This window comes from Cucurbita pepo, chromosome 12 (assembly GCF_057944985.1).
Source record: "Cucurbita pepo subsp. pepo isolate OVF chromosome 12, ASM5794498v1, whole genome shotgun sequence".
Lineage (NCBI taxonomy): Eukaryota > Viridiplantae > Streptophyta > Magnoliopsida > Cucurbitales > Cucurbitaceae > Cucurbita > Cucurbita pepo.
Window position 1 is genome coordinate 15,548,548 of NC_141809.1, and position 11,551 is coordinate 15,560,098.

General features: G+C 36.1%; 3 protein-coding genes across 3 annotated transcripts; 1 reads left to right on the forward strand and 2 right to left on the reverse strand.

Moving 5' to 3' along the window:
* Positions 1 to 201: 201 nt before the first annotated feature.
* On the reverse strand, positions 202 to 2,773 carry LOC111807289 (small ribosomal subunit protein eS27y). Its single transcript, XM_023692951.2, has 5 exons — positions 2,595 to 2,773; positions 1,017 to 1,158; positions 818 to 919; positions 683 to 711; positions 202 to 561 (listed from the first exon to the last, which is right to left on the reverse strand). Exons 1-5 carry the CDS (start codon positions 2,642 to 2,644, stop codon positions 435 to 437), a joined length of 450 nt encoding a protein of 149 aa, XP_023548719.2. The 5' UTR covers positions 2,645 to 2,773; the 3' UTR covers positions 202 to 434.
* Positions 1,305 to 2,210, forward strand: LOC111807288 (uncharacterized protein At4g14100-like). The gene is made up of 2 exons (XM_023692949.2): positions 1,305 to 1,869; positions 1,952 to 2,210. The coding sequence occupies exons 1-2, from the start codon at positions 1,413 to 1,415 to the stop codon at positions 2,125 to 2,127; spliced, it is 633 nt and encodes a 210-aa protein (XP_023548717.2). The 5' UTR covers positions 1,305 to 1,412; the 3' UTR covers positions 2,128 to 2,210.
* Positions 2,774 to 6,610: 3,837 nt separating the features above from the next.
* Positions 6,611 to 8,632, reverse strand: LOC111807393 (ethylene-responsive transcription factor ERF113). The gene is made up of 3 exons (XM_087129450.1): positions 8,628 to 8,632; positions 8,267 to 8,469; positions 6,611 to 7,242 (listed from the first exon to the last, which is right to left on the reverse strand). Exons 1-3 carry the CDS (start codon positions 8,630 to 8,632, stop codon positions 6,707 to 6,709), a joined length of 744 nt encoding a protein of 247 aa, XP_086985576.1. The 3' UTR covers positions 6,611 to 6,706.
* Positions 8,633 to 11,551: the final 2,919 nt, after the last annotated feature.

An 11,551-nucleotide genomic window follows, 5' to 3' on the forward strand; every position in this document is an offset into this window, starting at 1 on the left:
AATACTCAACCACTATACTCTCCAGGACATTGAGACAAGAACAAATAATTCTAATGGTTTACAAATGACAAACTATTCGAGAAAGAACAAGTCAATACTTCAAAGATTAAATGCAGCTAAAAATACGATACAAATTTATAACTCATGGCATAAAGGCAAGCAAATCTAAACAGACCGATCAATTAAAAGGAATTGGGGAGCTCGCAAAAACACTTGATGTGAATTCCTTCAAACAAAACTTAGTTTCATGGATAACATTAAGATCAATGTACTGCAACAACGGTGCCTAAATGCTCTTCTTCTCAAACAAAATTGAATAATCAACATCCATAACGAAGAAAACCCGAGACAAAGACAAAATGTGCTCAATTGCAATATCAAAATTCAAACCCACCCATCCTGATCCTATTGCAAGCCAATTCTGAGACAAGGACTTAGTCGCCCTTTCTTCTAAAGGAGCACCCTTCTGTTAGCCTAGCTCGCCCTCCAGTTGGCTGGCACAAGACCGTCTGGCAATTCCCACATACCACGACTGTTTGTGAATGACTGAATACAGTCGTTCTGTTTTCCATTCAAAGAGTTCTATGTCATCACTCACTTAATAAACAACCTAAATATCCAACCCTTTAGGGAAAACACAAAGTACATGTAACCATAATACATGAAAAAGATGAATACTTACATGTTAAAGCAACCCTGACACTTCACGTCCTGCATTCAGAATCAACAGAACAGCTCGATCACCATTATCAAAGTAACGATTAGATTAAAAAATAAAAAATAAAAAAGTCAAAAGGAGGAACACGAATCGACATACCATGAAGAATGAGTTGGGCGACTGTACGAGACGCTTGAGCTTGTGTTTTCTCTTCTCGAGTTCAGCCGGAGGATTGAGCAAATCGATGTCGTTTTGAAGAACCTGTCAATAGCGTGAAAGAAAGTGAAAATTATAGGATCCGAATTCGGAAGAGATGAAGAGGCATAATCCAAATGTAGCAGGGAAATTTGGAGTTTACCATGATGATCAAGAAGCAACCGTCTGGATCGCGAACCCTAAAATCCCAACGGGAGTTCGCGAGAGACACAGGGCGGTAGGATGAACGCAAGGAAACAGGAGAAGAGCGCCGTCTGGGATGAATATAAAGGAGCGGCTGGAAACTGTGAACACCGTTGGATTTGTTTAGAAACAAATCTCAGCCTTTAACTTTTGAAATGCCTAGGGCTACGCACTCGGAGAGGGTATAACCGTCCATTCATATATTTAATAATTAAAATTTTTCCCACTTGAAAATCGATATCCAGAAAATAAGGTTGGTTTTCTGCAACTTTTTCTTTTTTCAGTTAAATTCCATCTTCTTCTCCATCCATTACTGGGCCACTGGCCGATAGAGAGGAGAGAGACCCCAGAAGCCATGGTTTCCAAGGCGACCTTCTTCCTTGTCCTTTCATTGCTGACTGTGAGTGTGCGGCGTTCCGTTTCGGAGGATCCTATTCCGACCCCATGGCCACTCCAATTCCACTCAATTCTGTTCATGAATTACAGCGGAATTCTTCAGATAATCGACCTCTGGTACGACTGGCCCAATGGTCGTAATTTCAACATCATCCAGCACCAGCTCGGCAACGTCCTCTACGACCTCGAGTGGAACAACGGCACTTCCTTCTTCTACACTTTGGACTCCTCCAAGACTTGCTCTTCGGCTCAGCTCGAGGTGGGTATTCTCCGACCCAATTGGCTCGATGGAGCCAATTATCTTGGTCAACGCCATGTCAATGGCTTCCTTTGCAATGTCTGGGAGAAGGTCGATTTCATCTGGTATTACGAGGATGTTGAGACCAAAAGGCCTGTTCATTGGGTCTTTTATACTGGTAACCCTCTGTCTCTGTCTGCCCGATTCTTAATTTGCTGCTATACATTAGGGTTTTCACTTTCCCTTCCCCAATTGTGCAGGAAGAGAGGCTCATGTGATGACATTTGAAGTGGGTGCTGTGCTGGAGGATGAGAAATGGCAAGCCCCTGTCTACTGCTTTGACGGCAAGGGAGGTGGTGCTAACAATGGGGTTCTCCACCAGAATTTGCCTGTAATGGATGGAGTTCTAAGGGGCTCCCTATTTCCTGCTATCTGAAACCTTGTTGTTTCCTGCCTACTCCCGTCACCCTAAACTTGTGGACAACAATTGAATAAATTAGCACCGAAGTTTATGATCTATATCTTGATGTTTGTTCAAACAAAGGGTTTCTCTCCTCATTTGTGTTCCGACTTAACCATTCTAATACCAAAACATCTCATCACGAACTTAACATCTATGGAGGGAGAGAGACTGTGATCCTTCTCCCAATTCGATTAGGCAGATTACTAGATTTGAATGGTTTAGATGAGATGACAAAGGGGAGAAATTTACTAATAGGATTGCTTGTAGAGTTTCGAGTATAGTCTTGTTTTCTCCTAATAACGATTGCATGTCTCAATTGAGCCATTTGCTTATCAGAGTGGCATTTATTCTGGAAACAGGTTTGAAAGAAAACTAATTAAGTGCGTTCTGTATAAACTAATCATTATAATACAGGCTGCATTAAGACAGTACAGACATACCGTCCTGTACAGTAAGACTCCTTGACACTGTTCTTCCTGATGGTTGTCATCCAAATGTTCTAATCACCATTCTTACTAAGCTCTTGCTGCTCAAGCTTTGGAATCAAGGCCTTCTCTTCGTCCTCTTCAACTGCATTGTAGACTCGGCCATCGGTATCTTCTTTCTTCTTATTATTTGCCTGCTTCATCAAGACTACAATAGGGATATATGAGACTTCATCAATATACGACCATACTAATCTTCAATATTTTCTTCCTTCTTATAATTTGCTTGCCATATCAATACAACATTAAAGGCATAAATAGTAAGTTAAAAGTCCTGGAAGATATTAAAAATACCCAATACCTTCTTTGAAGACAAGTCCAGTCGGTGCTGCAAAGAGAGGACCAACTGCCGATGGATTATCAACAACATACTGCACTATGCTGTCCCCAGCTGGTTGTGTAAGATTTGTGCAAGTTAACAAAGATCCAGCGACATCAAGCACCCATAGAGCTTGAAGAGTGCGCTTAATTGCAGTCAAATATATGTGAATCAAAACTCGAGATAAGTCCAATCCTCTATTAGGAACTACGATCCTCCATAAGTATGATATTGTCCACTTTGAGCATAAGCTTCATAGTTTTGCTTTTTCTTTCCCCAAAATGTCTCATACCAACGAAGATAGTATTCTTACTTATAAACCCATGATGACCCTTTGATTAGTCAATGTGGGACTCCTCTCCCAACAATTCTCAACATCCTCTTTCACCATAGGCATACAACATACCAATATTTTGCTTTTAAGTGTGTCACTCAATGAAGAGTTATCACGAAAGAGGTAGCAGCTGTCACTAAGTCCGCTCTATATGAAATTACCTGCCACAGTAAGCAAATTAACACTGAAATATTTAAGAACATCTTCATCTTGTCATAGACTCTCTACGCAGGTTCAAACGCATGAGACTGTCTTCACCAATGAAAATTGAGTACACGTCAAATCCTAAATTACTAGCAAGTAAATGAAGACAGCTATCACCTTTAAGCACTATGATCAAATCATTTATAATTATTGAGCCAGGCACCATGATCTTGTCGGTAAGGAGGCTTAGATGACACAACATTAGGTAGGCTACAATAGTATGCTGCATGAAAATTCCAGAACCAGACAACACACCAACATTAAGTGTAGTGAAAAACAGGAAATTTGAATTTCTCGTTTTATCATCTTGAAATTCGAGTGAAATAAATTGTGAGAAACACATATACATATGCAATCGAGAAACTATGAACCTAAAATCACTTAACTAATAAGTAATATAAAGGTTGAATTACTCATTACTGGTTTTCATGTTTCACGTTTCTTGAGTTTATGACTAAAGACCCAAAATCAAAGGATTAGGTAGGGTAATAAGAGACCTGTAAGAAGAAGAAAGAGATTTATTTTGATAAGATGCTAGAAGAAGCGGCTACATTACCTTTTTGCACAGTATTCCTACATAATCTCATGGAAGGAGTTATCTAAACACAAATTCCTCTACCATTCAGGTTATTTCTTTTTCCCAGGGTAATCCGTGGAAAGGATGATTCATTCGATCGACATGGGAGTCTTTAATCAAATGGAGGTAATACAATAATGCACATGAATAATGGAGTTAATACAAATAATCAGTTACAACTTACAAAGAAAACGCAAATCCAAATCGTAAGAGACAAATATTAGAAAGAATTAAAGGATAAGTAAAGAAGAGAAAGAGAAAGCAGGCTGAACCTCTCGAACGTCGGAAGAATCAACGGTCCAAGGGCCATAAACTCCCTGCTAGACGGTGGGAGTGGGCGAGGTTTGGTCAGCGGCCATGCAATTGAGAGCTGATAACTTAGATGGCGGAGGAAAAGAAGCTGCGGAACGAAGCAGCAACTTAGTTTTAGTATCAGCCGAAAAACTAAGAGAAGGAAGCTTCGAGGGAGAAAGAATGGAGGCACATAAACATCCACGCGCCATTTCAGACTGCCTCCGCCACAAAATCTCCCGCTTGTTTCCGACTCCGCCGTACCGGTCAATATTTTCTTCTTTTGGGAATAAATAAATAATCAGACCGTGGGCCGAGACGGATTTCATTACATTGTAATATGGGCCTAAAATCACTGGAGGCCCAGCCCAGCCCAGCCCAGCCCATAAGTTTCTCAAATTGTAGCGACATCAAGAAATTAGATATTAATTTTTTTAATTTATAATCTTAACTCAAAATTATAACTTAATTAGTTAAAACAATATGTTCTTAAGCAAAAAAGGTGTATGGACAAAATTAGAATTAAATTGAAAATTGAAATAAAGTAAATTGGTGGATGCAAAGGCACGGATAAAATGTGGAGGAATAATATTAAAAATAAATAAATAAAAAGAATATGGTTTGTTGTTTGAAGAGAATAAGAAAAAAGGAAAGAAAATATAAAAAAGGGAAGGAACCAACGGAAAGTTAAACAAAGCAAAGCCGCAAAAGTTGACGTGGAGAGAAAGCCGAAAGCAGCAGAGCCGTACGTGTCCAATTAATCAACATCAACTACAAAGAAAAATGGTCCCCCCCACCCCAATAATGGGTCTGCAACCCCCCAAACCCCATTTCCACGTCACCTTCCACGCCGCTTACGTGGACGTACAAAACAACCTTCCTTTCTCTTGTCGTTTTCCCCCCACACCATTCTTTATTTGAGTTCCACTCCATCCTTCTCCGCCGACGGAAATCCAAAAGATTGCCCATTTTTGGGCTTTCAACGATTTCACCTGCCCCACTTCAAACAAGTGGACAAGGCCCACTTAACCTATATGTCGTAGCTAGCTTTCGAACCTCTAATCTCGAGATTATGTGTCATAGCGATTACAAATCATGGACTTCCATCACTTTGAACATAAACTCTCGTAACTTTGTTTTTTTGTTTCTCTAAAATGTCTCATACTCTTTATTTATAAACTCATAGCCTTTCTTGAGGTTTATGGAGCCCTCCCCTTAATGGAGGCTTGACTCATTCTCTAATGTTCTCGAACAAATTATATCCCCTGTTTGACACTTAGTCACTCTTGACTACACCTTTGAGTCTCACAACTTATTTGTTCGACATTTGAGAATTCTATTGATATAGCTAAGTTAAAAGCATGACTCAAATACTCTGTTAAGAGTCACCGACCTCTACAATAGTATAATATTGTCCACTTTGAGCATAAATGACTTTACTTTTTGTTTCTCCAAAGTGTCTCATATCAATCCAGATGTATTCCTTACTTATAAATTCATGATCAACCTGTTAGTTAGCCAACATGGGACTCCTCTCCCAACAATCATCAACCATAGCTAGGTTTCAAGCCTCTAATCTCATGATAGAATTAGTAATAGTATGTCATATTAGCTATGGTTTCTATTGATACAGAGATTTCAAACTTGTAATCTGTTGATCGACAATGGATGGAAGTTAGTGAAGGACGATATGCTTTTTGAAGCAATAAAACATGAGAGAGAGATGCAGGAGAGTTGATTAAGAATTGTGGGTTCATGAATGTAACCAACAAACTGTTCATAGTAACAAAAAGAAATTAGATTAGATTCGTGTGGTAGGCCCATTTTTAAGGTCGGCAAGCCTTTATTTAATGCAATTCATTAGATTAATACCAAAGCATCACTTTTTGATAGCTTCTATATTATTTTAACCACACCAACTCTGGCATGCTCCTAAAGTACCTAAACTTCCATAATTAAATTACCCTAATATAAACACATCCCATCCTCTCCTATTCTATGCTTACAAAATATGAAAACTTGAGTTCCTTCCCCAATTGGAGCATTAGATATTAACCTCATCAACTTTGAGCCTCCTCCTATAATACCTACCTACCTACCTACCTACCTTATTAAACCCACTTGGTCATTTCCAAGAGTGGTTGGAGTAGCCTTTCACATCACATTTTGTCACATTTAATTTACATTTTATTTGAGGTAAGTATCATTTTATTTGAGGTATGCAGAAATAGAATTGGTTCAAGGGGGAATGAAAAAGGATTTAACTGAGAATTATATGGTTTATAGGAATCATGAAAGCAAAGCATATAAAATGTGATACTACAAAAGCACATAAAAAGGGTCTAATTGGTTGAGCCACCGGCGCCAAAATCTTTGCCGTAGTGATCGTGGTCTTGTGGGTGTGGGTGGCTGGGTGAGGAAGAGAAAGGGTAATGGGGTTGTTGGTTGAGAAGCGTGGAAGAATAATAAGGGAACTCGGCGTCGGTGCTGGAGAGGAGTTGGGCGTATTGGTGAAGGCCGGGGAAGGCTTCTTCCTGCGGCAACGGCGGGAGAAGAGAAACAGAAGATGATGATGATGATGATGATGACGACGACGACGACAAGGATGCTACGGTTGCCGGAGCTGCAGCGGCACCGCCAGTGGAGGGAAGGAAGCCAAACTCAGCAGGGTTGGCTTGAACTCGTTCAGGAAAATTAAGCTTGGCCTTGGTCCCTTTAAACCTCAAAGCGGCGTTATCATACGCAATGGCTGCAGCCTCGGCCGTGTCGAAAGTGCCAAGCCAAACTCTAGCCGCTTTCTTCGGGTCACGAATCTCCGCCGCCCATTTCCCCCATGGTCTTTGTCTCACCCCTCTATAATGTATCTTCCTCTCTGTTTCTGCCATCACATTCCCACATATTATCATATCAATTTATAATCAAGATCTCTCCATTCCAATATTATTCAAATGCCTGCATGTGCAAGACCTACCCCGCTCTATATATATATATATATATATATATATATATATTATATACAAATACATTGTATGTACAAAATTATTCAATAACCGTTACATTACGATTCTCAATTTTAAACCGTTACACCAACAATAGAAATACTTCAAATTTGTATCTTGACCGACAAACATATAGATTTTTTAATCTATATCCATTTGCTATATTGAGCTTATCAGACATTAAAATCCTTGGGTGAGGAATGCCAATGAAAATGGATTGTTAGATCTCACATCAGTTAGAGAGATATTATAAGAGTTTTAAAAAATTTTGAGTTTTGAGGGAGGAATGTTATATATGGGTGAAATCAAAAGTAAATCTACTGGAGATTAATATGAGAAATTTAGAGAATCATCGTCATTTGGAACATGATACTAAATGGAAGGGTCGATGTTTCTGGTATTTTAATAGAATAAAGAAGTAAAAGAAGCATGTGTGTCCCTAGAGCGCCCCCATGTTCTGGAGTTCATAAACCTTCCCATGCACCACAAAAGAACATAATAATAAAAACAAAAGTGGGTGGGTGGTGAGTGACCAAATTGTGTAGCATAACATGCACCAATCCCTACCTTTATTGCACACTTTTACCCGTCAAAAAAATGTTGAATTCTAATGGTTTAGTAGAGAGTATATAAAAAAACATAAAACAAGCATGGGTAATGCCCAAATAAGGCATCATTTTCAAGATTTGACAATGAAACAAGGCGTATGGATATATATATAACAATAATAATAAAAAAAAAAAAAAAAAGGGTTTGGTGGATGGTCAAAAACGTAAAGAGAATAACAATTAGGTTAGATGGAGAGTTACGGAATTAATATTGAATCATGGGAACACACTGGAAATGAACAGAATTTGATGAACACAAAGAACAAACACATGAGAAACCAAGAACAAAAAGTACCTTGATTTGGGAGAGGAGCGGAGAGAGTAGCGGAGAGAGGGAAGGGTTGATCTGTTTCTTTCTCCTCCGCCGCCGCGTCCCATGGAAGTGCCCGCTTTCCATGCCGCCGATCCACCTTTCTTTCTTTCTTTCTTTCTTTCTTTCTTTCTTTCTTTCTTTTACTTCTACTTCTACTGCTCTCTTTCTTACATATATTTTGTTTCCTTTTTATTTTCACACAATGGCACCACCAGAGGAACCCAGGAAGAGGGAAGCAAGTGGAACATCAAACGCATATATAGACACCAAGATTTCCTTGTTTTTTTGCTGTGTTTATCTCTTTTTTTTTTTTTTTTTTTTATTTATTTATACATATATATACTTCATAGTCTCATATTACCATTCATTCTACCGACAAGGGGCCACCAATAAAGGTAAAGTTTTTTCTCTCATCATTTCTCCTCTAATATTAATTTTTCAACCCCAAAAATAATATTAAAACAAATATATTAAATACATCCCTTCCACTTGCCCGAGAATCTAGGTTTAGACCGAAAGTACAGACACAACAAGGAGGAGAAATTTCTCTTTGTTAACTAAACGAAACTCCCGATCAACTATATTCTTGGTCTTTTTAGAAATTATGTGATTTATTTTATATTAATGGAATTTATATTAAAAAAATAAAAATATATATTAGATTGGAAATAGTATTGAAATATTTGGTTTATAATTGAAAATGAAAGGAATAAATGGAATTTGGGAACTCAAAGCTTTTCTTTTCTTTTCTTCGAATACTAATTTTTTTTTTTTATATTTGAGATATATGCGCTGCGAGTGGACCCCACGTCTTGAAATTGGCTCCCTTTAAATTAATTATTTATATAAATTGTATTATTTCCCTCAATTTTTTTTTTCAATTAAACTTCTGGTCTAAATAAATGGTTAGAAATTAAAATAATGTGATAAATGTTTTTTGTTCAAAGGAGAGGAAGGTCTCTCCTTTGAAATATAACGATTTATATATAATTTTTATTTATTGATTTTTTACAACAAACTAAAATTATTTATTTTTACGACATAATTATATATATTTGAGTCTCACCCATTATTGCATTTTCTTAATTCCATTAACTAATTAGTAGTACGATAAAGAAAAAGAAAATTAATATTAGATTTTTTTTTTTTGTTAAATTAATTTAAAAAAAATTATATATTGTGAGCTGGTTAAATTTAAATATTTTAGAGAAATAGATCTAAAAAAACCAATTATTAAAAGGCCACGTTAAAATTAATTAAAATAATATAGTAGTGCTTGTGAATTAATTGAAAATCTTATTCTAATAATGAACCTCCAACCAAAATCTGACTTGTTTAGGATGTAATTCAAAAAATCATTTATTTTGCATTTTAGTTTGACTTAATTTTTAAATCCACCATTTATTTTCCATATATATATATATATATATATATACATGGAGAGAAGTGAAGAACCTTCCTTCCTATCACATTTATTGATAGAAGATGATGGTATGTTTCTTGACTCAGTCTAAATTATATATATATTTTGTAGAGAGTCTGATCTCTGCAAATTATTCAAGAAGAATCTTCATTTTGATTTTCATAGGAAAGTTTTTCGTCTCTCAGATAGTTTTGAAATTTTTATAAAAGGTCGAGGATAATATTACAACTTAAATGATAACTCACAAGTAACAAGCTCAATTTATACATTCCACTCATTATTATTATTATTATTATTATTATTATTTGAAATGTGTAACGACCAATTATAGGTGGAATAATATCTGTCCATAAAATGATACGTAGACAACTATTGCAATTTTTATTTAATAATTAAAATTGATTCATGAATATTTTGAAACTTGTAATTAAAATATTAAATTGATTTTTGAAATGTCCAAGTCAAAATTGGTAGGCCATCCTATATATTATGTATGGAAGAAAATAATATTTTGACACATCCCGTATATAAAATAACAAAATATAATGGACAGAAAATAATAAAATTTCATAATTTATTATTATTATTATTATTATTATTATTATTATTATTATTATTATTATTATCTAATATTAAATCGAAATTGTTGGAAATTTTTGTGTTATGATATTAATTTTGAAAATTATGATTGTGAAAAGACAATTGATAAAAATAGGTAATAATGGGTTGTGAGTAAAAATAAATTATTATAATATTATTTTAAAATTTCGAAAAATTCAGTCAAAAAGTCAAAGGGAAAGTAAGTCAAATTTTCTTGGGAAGAAAGCCAATGTGTTTTTTTTTTTATTTTTTTTTATTTTATTTTAATTTTTTAATAGAGAAAATAATCAAGCAAGCAGTTGTGGATATGAATTTATTGTATATAGTTTGAGTTCATTATCATATCCCTATTTCATGACTTTATTATTTTTTTTTTATTTTTTTTTTTTATAATTCTAACTTAATCTTTCAAGTATTTGCAATTTTAGTAATTTAAACGCTTGGATTCGGCACCTAATGACCTTGTCATTTCCGTGCCATATAGTCACATTACCTACTCATCGCTTCTTAAGAATGAAGACTATCCTTATCGACCAACACTAGTCCTTCCAACATGTTTTGTCCTCACTCACCTAATCTTATAATTGCTCAAAGCAAAGCACGAAGTATAGAGTTCCTATGATTGATCTACCGAAAAGGAAGGCACGATTCGTGTTGGTCTGTGGAGATAGTATGTTGTTGAAGGAGATGGAAGGAAATGTCGGAACTATTAGGTGCTGAATCTATTGTCTTGTATCTCATTTTCTCCCACACGCATGGGTCGAGTACCAAATAGACGATTCTGGTACCTTTCACTTCCGACCAACTTCACCATCCCACTGCTGCTGCCTTGTTGTGGATGTGGTGCTAAAGCTGCATGGGGGAGGCACCGTTGTCTCTCTCAATTTTGGTCTTGCCTCTCACCTACGTCTCTCTCTTGGCGTACTCATTTGCAAGCATTACAGAGTGGCACATACTGATCAAGTATGTGCAACTTCCTATCGTAACCGTCGTGGGTATACATAACGTTTTGTCGTTGTTGTGAGGACGATTTGGGATAATCTCTTTAGGTCGATTCGACACTAGCTTAATATTTTACGAGCTAGATGTTAAGAGATATCTAGCACATAATAATATATTAACCTAAATTTACAAGAAAATTATACCTACTTTTTTTTAGTACAAAAAAAAAATATAAATATTATGACCAGATACACCGTTTGAGAAAGAGAAATCACACCTATCTTATTCAATTTGTTGTGAGA